This window comes from Augochlora pura, chromosome 6 (assembly GCF_028453695.1).
Source record: "Augochlora pura isolate Apur16 chromosome 6, APUR_v2.2.1, whole genome shotgun sequence".
Classification (NCBI taxonomy): Eukaryota; Metazoa; Arthropoda; class Insecta; order Hymenoptera; family Halictidae; genus Augochlora; species Augochlora pura.
In genome coordinates, this window is record NC_135777.1 from 18143973 (window position 1) to 18157399 (window position 13427).

General features: G+C 49.9%; 1 protein-coding gene across 1 annotated transcript in view; it reads right to left on the bottom strand.

The window, feature by feature from the left end:
• Nucleotides 1-10990, bottom strand: part of Cph (BCL11 transcription factor chronophage) — a 42614-nt gene extending 31624 nt beyond the window's left edge. The window contains exon 1 of the mRNA XM_078182771.1: nt 10912-10990. Coding sequence (XP_078038897.1) covers nt 10912-10948 — 37 coding nt within the window. The 5' untranslated portion in view covers nt 10949-10990. The remainder of the gene's footprint in view (nt 1-10911) is intronic.
• Between the last annotated feature and the right edge of the window lie 2437 nt (nt 10991-13427).

The window sequence follows — 13427 nt, forward strand, 5'->3', positions numbered from 1 at the left end:
TTGTGTTATGTATAACTTGATAAAATTATTAAATGATCATTCATCTGACTTACATCTCTTACAATTTTTATTTTACATAAAGATCCGCCGTCTAATTATTACGTTAACATTAGAAACAGAAAACGTCGGTAAATGGTTTCGAAAAGTGCACTAGATATTAAAAAAGGATTCAAGAATTGATATACCACAATCTTGAAAGCAAATGAATGAAACAAATAGCCAACAGCTCAAACATCTAAGAAAACAAAGTGGTATTGTTCTTGCTCCCTCACATTTCTTAGAGTGCAATAGATTCGTGCGCATTCAAGAATGATACCATTTGCGTAACATAAAAGCTGAATATAATCTAAACAATATACCCACACGTCCTACAGCAATGTATAGTAAAATGGATTATCTAAAGCATCGTGCAAACTCTAATCGATTCAGACTAATCAAACGATTGTTTCAAAGTAAATCGATCACCTGACATTAGACGTAAAAGAATGTCCTTTCACCTAACAGAGCCAGAAAAATATGTAAAATTCTGGTGGTCAACAAAATCAGGTGACCGAATACACCGAAGCTTCGACACACTTCACAGTCGCCGGAATTTCGTTGGCATGAGCGTGCTGTCTCGGCGAACGGAGAAACCGAATCCATCGAACACCACGAAAATCCTCAAGGCTACGCCATTACGGAGTCTCCTCTTTCCCATTTAATTACACGCCGGCAGGAGGGCGAGGCGCTCCCCGTAAAGTGGCACCCCGAAGTAGCGTTCAAGTTCCCAAAGTTACGGCGTCTCCCAAACGAGCGCGTATAACTGGCTCGCGGGCTGGCGGCGAGCGTGTGCGGCAGCGGCGGAGCAGCTCCTCCGCTCGGCTCGGCTCTGCTCGACGCCGAGCCGGCTCTGAAACCGTCGGTAGATCTAAAAACGACGGAGCGTCCACCCTGTTCCTCTGAACTTGGGTCTCCAGAAGGATCCTATTTATAGGAGGGCCGAGTGCACGCGCACGGATTATAACGGGTGACCAGGGCCAAGGAAACACCGACGGCGAAAATAGTCGAAATGGCACCTGACCCGATCCAGAGTGCGCGAGCCTTGAACGAGACCTCTCTCGCGGAACGGGAATTTAGACCGACTTCCTATCGGAGACACCCTTCGCGGATAATGGTCTTGGGTTAGGTGATTGCCGGCTCCGCGCGGCGGAAGCGGGTTCGTCGATAATCGATCGCCTGGGAAAATACTTTAATTCCAGGAAGAAAGAGCCTCGGTGACCCCCTGCGCGCACTCGCTACCGTCGACAGTCTTCACTTTCCAAGTGGTTCGAGAGCAATTGCGCAATGTCTCGGACTTTTCTTTTATATGGAAAGTACTGATACTTGGTTGATACTCTCTGCATCGATCTCTGACATCGTTTTCGCATGTGTGTAGATACGTTGAGCGAATTGTTTCAAACAGCTTCGCTGGTAAATACAGATTTTATCTATGACAAGCTATGATTAGTTATGGTATGTGTAATTTCTTTATTAACTCTTCGCACTGTAACGAGTCGAGGAAGATTTGATGCGTGGTTTACTAAAGAGGAATGTTGATCGTTTCATTTATGCATGGTTTACTAAAGAGGAATGCTACTCGTTTCATTTATGCATGTTTCTGTTTCTTTATAGATCTCATAGGTATTCGTTCGTTTATTTCATAAATGGATAACAAATCGTCACGAATCTCTAGGAATAAACGTAAATGAAAATATATAAGAAACAAAATTTTTCGCGTCTTATTAGCACAATTATTAATACATTATGTGCGAGAAAAGTATTATTTTTTTAAAGATTTAATTTTTTCTTATTTTCGTATATACTTGAAAGAATTTCTCTATGGATCAATAAACATCCTCGTTACATGTTACCAAAATTTTATTATTAGTATTGCAAATATTAAATGTTTCTTAAAAAATACATTCCTTTAAATTTAACTATTTTAGTGAATTCTGATAAAAATTTTTACCCCTTAAAACGTGATTAAAGCTCGAACTGTGACACGCAGATAATATGTAAAAAGGGGTTATCGATTACTATGTCTGACTAGCAATTTACTTAAAGCCAGAAATTTTAATAAAACCATACTTTCGACATCGAAGAACGTCTTGATCCCAGATCAAGCAATAGTAGGACTCTTTCTCGAGATAAAGAAAAAATGTCAAGTGGACCAGTCCAGTACTTTCCTTTGAATCGTGGGAACCAGCTAAGAAGTCGTCGTTTCTCTCGAAAACGTTCTCATAGTTCAAAGTTACGCTTCAGTAGCTGATAACTTCGGAAGTACTATGAATTGTCACTTTAGCAAGGAAGGCATTCAACGAATTAGACTACGAGCTTCCGTAGAAAAAGAGTCAACGGAAGATATTTTTTTATATTAAATGGTCGGACGATTAGGTCACGACGGCGGATAGGACTTGTCCTCCAGGATGAAGGCGAGTCCCCCGTGTCGAGGAAGTTGGCTCGGCCCAAGTTGCGAGACAAGTGATGCGACGAGTTCGCGTGTATTGTCCGTTTGCAAGTGTACAAGAGCAGTTGGTGGTGAAATAAATAATTGTTGGGTCGCACCTGTGCCGAAAGCTTTGTCTATTCGTCGTTTACATTGCAGCAGATTATCGAGGACTGTTTTTCTTCCTTGGAGAATGACGAATAATGAAAAAAGTGACGTAATCTTAATTCATGATCTCGAATCAGTAGAATCTTGAGAAAGGACCAAGTTATCAATTTGTATAGGGTGTCGTTGGCTTTTAGAAGTATCGTGGAGGAAAAAAGGAAAAACTTCTATGCATAATCGTTTATCTGGAGAAGCTATTAATGTAGGAAGTGTTGTAGTTTCGCAACACTCGACGATAATAATCTAATAACAGAGAACTATCGATGATTCTAGAAGCGGCAATTAAGGTTAGCTAACGATGTCCATTAAATTCATTAATAAACCTAACCGAACCGTCTCTTTACCTGGATTAACTTTTCTTACCAACTCTTACATCACCAATAAAATGTATCTATATCACAGCTTTTTCATCCTGCTTTATTAAACAAGCTTTAGTTCAGCGTAGGAGGCACGAATAAACTTGCTCCAGAACGCTATATAGAGCTTAATTATTTATAATGTTCAGCTAGCCGGGAGGGTTTATCCGCGACAATGGCCGAGCGAAATGAGCGAATGCGACCGTTCCTGATGCAAATGGGTCAATCAATCCTTCAAACCTCAATAGCCAGTTCTCCAAAGGAGCAGAAAGAAAGCGTAACAAGTTGACCTTTCTGCTATTGATAAAATGTCAACTTGGAAAAAAAAGGACGACCGGGCCCGGGCTGGTGCCAGAGGCTATGTTGATCCTCATTGTCGGTGCAGCACTCTAATGTCTACCAAACTCATTAATAATCCTCCTGTCCAAACACACATTCGAACGGTTCATGAAAACTTAAAAAGAACGAGGTCGAGACCTCCAGACGTATTCTCCGCGGCGCATCGAGTACTTAAAAAGCCATAAAAATTCGTAAACTCAATGGAGAGAAGGTCGTCGGTCATACCTGTCCACTTACGAATCAGAAAAAAAAAACGAGCACAACAAGTGGATCTTTCTGCTATTAGCAAGATCGTCGACCGCAAAAGAGGGGAGGACGATCGGAAAAGGAGAGAGAGACAGAGAGAGAGGTCAGGTTGACCCTCGTCCTCGATGCACCCTAAACAAGGAGACAGTTTGGTCCAGGGGTTGGATCGCACCTTGGCAAGTGAAGAAGGCGCACCACCCCGAGTGACCCCTGGTCAGGTAGCCGACGGACCACCTTCCCCCCCTCTGACAAGTGAACCGGCCGACAAAGCGTATAATAATGCGAGTAGATTATCGCCCCGAAGGGTGTTTGCACCTTGGAAGGAGGGACTCGGACAATGGTGGACAATGGGCCAGGAAACCGAGACTGCAAACAACATAAATTTTCTTATAGCGCGAACCAGCATTATCCCGCGGCTCGGACTCCGTGTCCATTCTACACACTTTCATTCTTCTCCTCCATCCTTTTTTTAACGGGGAGCACTCGGCCGGTTTCACGAAAAGCCTATTCTGAAGTGCTTGTAAACCCATTACCAGCTGAAAGTCTCCTCCGTTTTCGCTCCCATTTCTGGCTGTCGTGATTTCAATGCCGTCGTCTTGATTGGGACGAGCTCTCTCTCCCCTGTCGCTCGTGCAACCACCGACTGAAACCGATCCTGCGGTGATCCTTTTTCGACGGACCATTTCGACTTTTAGCATATCCTGTTCTTTTAGTCTCGGTGTTCGCGTCGGAGCTACTTGAATTGGAATCGTTTATAAAACCAATTAGTCGGATGATCGAAGCTCTTAATGTACAATGTATACGGAGTTACAGATCGAAACAGGATTAACCAGTTTTATTGCTGCGGAAGATGTTTGAAATGAGGATACATGTAGCAATCCTGTTTCAATGAATGCGAGTTTACATATCTGTGGATTGTGAAGTGAATCTAGTTATACTAATGTAATAAAAATGCAAAATGTATCGCGATGTAATTAATGACGATTTATAGCTGTAACAACTTGTTCGTACAGATCTTTTTCATTTCTTTAACATTCCATTATTGTCGCTGGGAGACTACAGGTATAAACGAAAATCAAAATTGCAGTCTGGGCTAGGAAAGGAGATCGCGTAGCTCAAGGAAGACGCCGCGAGTTGTCGAACGCAGGAAAAACGCGAGTGGTCGACGTTAACCCCGTTTTAAGGGTAGCTATCGTCTCACGGTGACCAATAAGCGAGACGGGTCTGGTCGGGCGTTCGCGAACGAGCCCGACGACATCGTATTTCAGCCGAAATTGCCGAACGGCAGATTGGACGGACGATATACAGCCGAGTTCGGGAAAGATAGCCCTGCTAAGAGTAAAAGAGAGAGGGAGAGAGCGAGAGAGAGAGAGGGAACATGAGAGAGGCAGTATCGACATCGTCTGTCCCGGCGTTGGCTGGGACAAGGATTTAAGGAAAGTCCCGGGAGTGGATGGCTAATTAATTTCTACTCCTGCCCTGAAGTCGCCGTTTCTTCCTTCGTAATGGATTTAATTACTTCTGCCTTCGAATTTTACCGGTGACGTCTTTGCTAACGGTGTCCGGGGACCGCGAAGGTGCGCGCGGCCGTCCCGGAGCCGTCGCTGTATACACTTGGCAAAGAATTACGCGATCGCTGGTTATTAAGTCGGTCCAGAAATAACGGAGTACCCGGCGCTGGAACTACGGGGCCGCTTTTCCGCCTCTTCCTTATCTTATCAACTATTTTCGAGCGACGTCGGGACTCCGCTCCGCGCCTCTCGGATCGGCACCGACTACGCTCCGCAAGCAACCGCGACACGGTTAATGGTCGGGACATGGTGTTTACTTTCCACGGTGTTCAAACCGAGAGCAGATCCGCGCATTTTTCCGCGGCGCACAGTAGCGAGCGTCAATGCGCCATCGGACATTAGTCGGTGGCGCCATCTTCTTATACGCGCGCTTAGAAATACCTCGATTTCTTGTTTATCCTCATCTAATTATCCAACAAGAAGTGGGCGTAGACCATAAAGATTAAAGTCGCCGGTTTCACGCAGGCAGTTTGACGAGAAATCGGTCGAGCAGCCGGTGAACAGCCGGTGATGTTCAAGAAAATGTTTAACGGGGTTTCGCAGTGCTTTTAGCTCATGCATCGATATTTTTTATTTACCATTGACATCGATGTTGTAAATAAAATAGTTCAAATGGGCCAGGGAACGTAGAAAGTTCGATCGTTCGCATGTCTGGACCAAAATATTCCCACCCTTCGACGAAGATATCTCGATCAGTATACATGCATGTCTGCATTTGAGATTGCTTCTATTACAGTTCTCATCAATAATAAAGTATTAGGTGAACAGAAATGTTCGTAGTACATATCGAATGACACTCTTGAAGATTTCGAACAGACCTCACTGAAAGTACGAACGTGTTCACGTCTCTTAGACTGATTTTATTGCATTACTCCGTCGCTAATAAACTATGAGGTGATTAAGATAGTTCTTACTTCATATCGAATCACTTTTGATGAAGGTTCCAAGCATAATTTACTAAGAACATGAACGATAGAATTTTTTCCCTTTTACATGAAAATTCTACATATCTGAAAAACTTGGAATAAGAAAACAACCATACGTAAATTTAACCCCTTGCACTACGACTTCTTCCACGCTGCGTTGATTAGCACTTATTTGTCCTTAATACTGTCCTTAATAGGATCAGTCTTTATCCACTTCCGTTTCTAGACTTTAATAACAGAAGAATTCAATTTGATTTCGATTTAAAAGAAATTATTAATTTTTTGATTTAGTAGATCTCGCGTGGAATTTTTATCACGAGTCTGACTCGTTATTATAGTGCAAGGGGTTAATGAAATCATCAAAAGCCATCCGACTGAGGCGTGACTAACAAAAACCTGTCGCATTCGACTTGTTAAAAAAAAAAAACAAAAAGAAGACGAGCAACGATTATCGTCCTATCGAGTAATAGTATCCAGCACAGTCTTGACGCAACCAGCTCGAAACTTACCGTGTATCGCGGCAAGAACGTTGCAGCACCGATGCAACCGTGCATCGAGAGTATCTCATTTCGAAGAGGAGTCGGCGGGGGTGGTAAGCTGCTGATTGGCGGAGAGGCAGGCCGGTGCATAAATTCGAGCCTCGTAAGGACTCCCGGCGTTTATTCGCCGTTCGCAGTCGCGTCTCACTCGTGTACCATGAAGAGAGACAACTTTCCTCACGACCCATAAAAGATATCGCCATTAGCGGGGACCCGTGTTGCACAGAGAACACAGAGCGAGAGAGAGAGAGAGACTTTTTGCGGGGTTCGCGTGCTTCTGGGATGAAAAGTCGGCTTGCGGCACATGGGTCCCCATCGGTGCACGATCGCGAGAGAGTTCTTACCTGGCCACGTGCTCGGCCCTCCAAGGTGATAGGAGCACGAGGTAGGAGGGAGGAGGGACAACGGAAGGGTTCGCCACGTGCCCGAAAGGTTAATCTGAGAAATCAAAGTAGTTTTTTGCCGGGGCACTGCAATCACGTCGATGGTAGCTAGAGAGGGACGATCGACGAGCTTACGAGTCGAGAAAGAGGGAGAGTGAGCGAGAGATAAAGAGAGAAGCAGAGAGAGAGAGAGAGAGAGAGGGAGAGCGATAGAGTAAGAGAGAGGGGAGGTGGGAGGGAGAGGGACTTAGGGACCGCGGAGGGAAGATGGAAGGCGAAGAAGGGCTTCCGACGGGCCGCATCAAAGACAATATTTAACGCGCGCGCGGGCATAGAAAACGCGCATATGCCGTGCACGTGCCGACAAGGGCGCGTAAAACTCACTCTGTTTGCTAAATAACATCCTCGAAAGTGCCTCGGCCCGATACCGAGCTCCCAGGGAGGCTTTGCAGGACGCCGCTTGCCGCGAGGTGTCCTGCTATGCGGGCGTAATTGCGTCAATTAACCAGTCACGCTCTCGAGCCGCTGATAAAATTGCTTTCGCGAGGCGCGAGACGCCTCGTTTTTCAACGGCCACCGAGCGGCTGACTGCTCGTCATCGACGCGCGTTTCGATAGCGACTCCTACTCCCGATGAACGCCGATGCTCCGTCGCTTTTTATTGGCTACCTCGCGCCTTAAAAAGACAATTTATCGTGCCGCAGTTACCGTAATTACGGAAGAACCTGGTCGTTGATAAATTGCTCTCGTAAACGGCGAAATATATATATATATATAGATATCGCGAGCGCACCTCCAGCTCCGAGGATCAATATAACCACTGTACAATTAAGCGCCGAGATCATATCGAGTACTTTGACAACTCTCGAGATAGATTCTAGGAATGAATGAAAATGTCTGCAACGTTGCTAAAACAAAAGGCGACCGTGATCCCGGGCAATAAATCTCGTGTTTGATCTGATTCATTAACACCAGTTAATCACGCTCAGCTTAAGTCTCGTGAATTAGTAAACGAAGAGACGTTCCACCTATTCGAAGAGCTCGAACAGTCTCCCCGCCGGTATTCTTCGCAAGTTTTTCGATGTCGATCGAGTTTAAGTAAGAATACGATTTCTATATCGGGCTCGTTAAAACGTTAAAATTCAACGCGGCGAACAAGTTAATATGGCGGACGCCTTTGTCGTTCTCCTCTCTACCTTTGTGTTACGCGTCTCGGCCCAGAGACACGCCGATATCGCCGCGGAGTAACAATAATGCCCGTGTAATGGGGACCAGGTCGTTCGGCACTTTATTCCCGGCGGTCTGTTGTTCATATTTCGATGAATCCGCCGGCGTTCCGTATTCAAACAGCAGCTGTGTCGACATTCCTCGGACAGAAGCGTCAACGCGGAACGCCGGCCACGTACACACGGGCCACACGAATCGTATCTTAATTGGGAATTTGCTTATCCAGATAAGAGGTCGTCGCGTCGCAATAATTCGGGCAGAAAAACATCGTCGGCACGTTGGAGCGAAGATCGAGAACGTTCGCCGTATTAAACGGGGAAAATTTCGAATCTCCGTTCGAAATAAATCCGAGGAACGCGCATGTGAAAGTTCACTGTCGGCGGACTCGGGGGAAAATTGAGATCGACAGGCTTCGCGTTATAAATCCGACACGTCGCCCTGTCAACGGAAAGTCGACAGCGTTCCGGAGTCTCGGCAAAGAGGCGGATTCCTCGAATCACGGCCGAAATCAGAGGTAATTGCCCGAGAGTGGTGTTTGTCGTTGAATGGAGAGGCGAACGCGTGATCTATTTACTTCATTATATGTATGTAGGACGACCGAAGAGGCAGATAATCGCGATGTAAACAGGAGACGTACGGACGTACCCGTACGAATGGATAATCCGCATTTGCAAACAGAAATTTAAAGTCTTCGACCGGTGGTCCGCGGCTTTCCTCGACCTCGCTGTTGAACCGTGAGAAATTCGTACGCGAATCGACTCGAATACTGTAACCGCCGCGAGAAGAAACGCGACATCGGATCGTCGAGCATCAGCCTGTCAATTTCCACTTCGTCAAAGCCCTTCGAAAAGTTCCAAGACTCACCTCAGCAGTGATCATGCTTGAAACGCGAGGTTCAGTGACTTTTTACTTTCACACAAAGCGTCCACCACCTCCGTCACCCCTCTCTAGATCTGCCGCACTCGAACCGTCTCCGTCGACGCGGAAACGTCACACGATTTCGATCCCGTGCCGGACATGCGTACACTGATCGACACTGAAGCCCCGGGTCAGCCGCCGCGGCCGGCCATCGATCGCGGCGGTCGTTATTTGGATCGGAGATCGGCCGGACCGTCGGGATCCAACCGATCGAGGATCGGGCATCGACGAGCTCGGCGGCGGTGGCCGTTCGCGGCACCATCCGCGTGGACGATCGCCACTGGCCATGCCCCCTCGATCATCGATCGACGGCCACTCGAGGCCGGCAAAGACGCGTTTACGGAAGCCCGCGACGGGGTTAATCGTTGGAGAAATATTCCGGTATCTTTTCGCGGCGGCGTCATCGCGCGAACTAAAGAATATCGCAGTTGTAATTAAGAAAACGGAGCCGCCGTCGCCGCCGCCACCGCCGCCGCCGCCGCTGCTGCTGCTGGCTCCCCGTGGGGGCGAGGGGGTGTCGGAGGCTAGGCTCGAGGCTACGCGGGGGGTGGTGTGTACCGTTGGGGGTGGAAAAGTCTCTGAAAAACGCGCGCATGACAATGCCGCCCCTCCTTCTTGCCCACCCCACCGCCTCCCTTCGGCGGCCTCTTCTTTCTCCACCTCCACCTTGAAAGCCTCCTTCTTCCTCTCCGCCTCGTCTTTTTCTACCACCCCCGGTGGAGGCACGCCGGCCCCGGAAACCCCGGGGTGGGGGTGTCGGGGACTAATTAAAAATTCAGACGAGTTCCTCGAAGACGTTGGCCTGCTATTCCGCTTTTCCCGCGTCCGCGCTCGCCGCCCTCTTCCGCGACCCCGCGAGAGCCTCGTCCTTCCCGATTCATTCATTCCTTCTTTCCCTTTCTCTTTCTTTCCAGCCCCCCTTCCATCGCCTTCCTTCTTCTTCGCGTCTTCCGCGACGTCCACGAGAGTCTTTTATTTTACCCGCAACGCCCGACCACGCGACCCACCGCGTTCCCTTCTGCCGTCGGTCTTTTGACTTGTAGCTTTCGTTAGAACACAAAGATGATTCCGTCCCGACTCTCACGGGGCATCATCAAGGACAAGGTTTTAAGGTGGAAACGATCCCCGTGGTCGAACACGGGTGCCGGGGGCCAGATTTATTGCGACTCGATCGACGACGCTGATGGCTTCCGACTCGCCGACGCGAGAGAGAAATCGCGGGCATTTGTTGACGCTGCTCGCCCGAGAAACAGGTGGCTTTTTCGGGATTTTGCCGACACGATTCCGTCGATTCCGCGGATATTTTCTACCGCGGCAATTACATCTTCGAGAGCGGCGCGCAGGGAAACGAGAAACTCTATTTCTACGTTCGCGAAGCAAAATTCTCACGTGTCGCACTTCCAGAATCCCGTTCTTCCTTGCGATGCCTTCTTTACGATTATTCTGCGAGCAAAGAGATGTGTTCGGACGCGTAACCAGATAACTTGACATCGATCGCGAGAGGAAGCTATCGAGAGCACTGAAGGGAAAAGTTACGTTCCAGCCGAAAGTTTCCGCGATCCTCGGAAAGCCGGCCGCGCCAGGAAAGAACGAAACGCTAACGAAACCGTGCACGGAGTTCCCCCCCGGACTTTTCAAGTTCATCCGCGTTCGACGAATACGCGCGCCCCCGTACCCCGCCTCGTGATCCAAAAATAATGCTGCGTCTGTTCCCGTCGAGCGACGGAGGGAACAAGCATTTCTCGGGTGTCGTGTCAATATACGTTTCTCACACTCACCTTGCGCGATCCTGACCGCGGGCATTTTGATCCTCATGGTGACGATTTCTCGTTCTCCGTGGCTCTTCGCGCGTCTCAATACGAACGATACGTTTCCGTCGTGCGTCCAGGACGGAAGGGTTGGAGGAAATCGGTAGTCCTCGTGGCTGCTGCTGCTGCTGCTGCTGCTCGCGAACGTTCTTTTCTCCAGCGTCTGCTCCTCGTTCCGCTCCACCGGGAGGCGAGAAGAACAAGGGGGGGAGGCGACGATTTTTCGGCGGAAACCACCCTCGACCGGAAACGACCACGCTTCTGCCCTCCTCCCCCTCACCTCCGGCTCGCGCCGCTCTTCACCAACAAGTCCATGCAACGTTTCACCTGTTTCCACGTCGAGGAAACTTCACCTGGTGGTGCCACGACGAGCCGGCGACGATGCTCGCGGCTGTCTCGATCGGACACCTCGGTGTTCGCCGCGTACGTCGGTTCCCGAATCAAGCGAATTCACTGGGCGCGATCGTCGTGCACGCGCTTGGACCGCGACGACCACGGGATTGACAGTCGGCCGGGACGCACTTGTTCGTCAACTGACGTCGGTCCTCATGATCCTCGGCTGGCGTTCGCGATCGGCCAGGGGTACTCGGCACACGTCGCGGCGCACATATACGACACCTCGGCGATGACGTCCGCGGGACAATGGAGGTCCCCGCGTGCACAGGTGCGCTGCTCACCGGCCGCCGGCCGCCGGTCACCGAGGAGGCGGTCCTTTTTGTTTTTTCACTGTCTCTGCCGGCTGATCGATCCCCTGACCACCATCGAAAATATCCTTGGATAATATAATCACTTGACCGTTGTCGCGCTCAGAGGCGTCGCACGCAAAACCGTCACCTTTGTCACTGTGTTCACCTTCGGACTGATATTATCACCTGGTGGGAACGTTACGCGTGCAGGATCAACCAACGAGGAACTGATGAAAGAAAATAAAAGAAAAAAGAAAACAAAACAAGAGTCCTGAAGCGAGGAGAGCCGTGTGTCCGCTCGGGGACCGACGCGCGCGGTCTGGTCTCTCGTCACGCGCGCACACCGCGGTCTCGTTCGTTCGTTCGTTCGTTCGTTCCCTCGTGACGGGCCTCCCGATCCGCGTGAAGTCGCGGCTTCCTGGTCGAGTGAGACTATCGTCGCTGCCGTCCGTGACGCATCTCCGCGCCGAGTGTGTCCCGACGTCGAGGAGGACGCTGGACCCTGAAGACGGTCGCGTCGTCGGCTGACCCGGGCGCAGGCAACGGCGACGTCAACGTGAATGGCAACGACACCGACAATGGCAACGACAACGGCAACGTTAACGGTAACGTCAACGTGAATGGCAACGTGTCCCCGGCGCCGCGTGTCCTGGTCGCTGGCTCGTCGCCGACGTCGGCGACCTGGTGTCTCGTGTTAGGTGAGGACGCGCGGATGCTGGATGCCTGATGCCGGCGTGGACCAGAGCGACGATGGTCCAGCATGGGTCGTATCTCTGAGTGGACTGTGCCGGACGGTGCGCCTAGTCGTGCCGTGCGGAACCTGGTGTGTCGGGCACTGCGCTCGCTTCGGACGCGCTCGGTTCGCCTCGGCGCCGAGGCCGGACACCCCACGCGCTCTCGGGGTAGTTTTCACCCCCGTGGTGGGGGTAACGCGGCCCCCCTCTCGCTCTCTCCCACTCGGCTCCGTCGACGCTCTCGCTCTTACGGTCGCCGTCTCACTCGGTGCACCGGCATCTGCCGGAGAGACTCTCTCTCCGTCCCTCGCCTCTCTCTCGCCGCCTGCACGTACACAACAGCGTTGCTGTGTGTGCCGTATGTAGCCTTCTGTCGTCTCCCTCCCGTCCCCCATCGCTCGCACTCGCCCGCTCTCGCTCTCTCTCTCTCTCCCTCTTTTTCTCTTTCTCCGCGTCTCCCTCTCTATGTCTTTCTCTTGTTCCCTCGCCAGCTCTCTTTCTCGCGCGCGCGCTCTCCCTCTCTCTCTCCCTCCCTCTTACTCACTCCCTCCTTCTCTCTCCTTCTCTTCCTTCCTCGTCATCGCTCTCTCCCGCGCGCGTTTTCCGCGGACGATCATCCTCTGCCCACCTCGATCATTCTTCGTCTGGCAATGGTGGGCATACTTTCTGCCAGGAGTGTTTGAAATGGTCATCCTCGAGGGGCTTTACGCGGTGTACTCGCTGCCGCAGAGACGCTCGCGTGAGAATTAAACGCGGCGAGAGACTGATGACGCGTTTTTGCGGTTTTTGTTCGAGGATTGTACGCTGACGGCGATTTTTATGGGTGCGCTAGCCCAGGGATGCAACCATTTTTATGGGTACCGTTTCCATGGGACTTCCGAGAGTTGTTGCTACGAGTGGGCAGTTACTGGAAAGTGGCGACTTTTTAGGGTGCAGAAATTTTATGATTAGTCTTTTCATTCCACGTTTGCGGTTCGTACGCAACACCTGCCGGACATCGGTTTTAGATACTTCGATTTCCATTGTTGAGATTTTAAACACACGTTTATGGAAAATTTAATTTCTT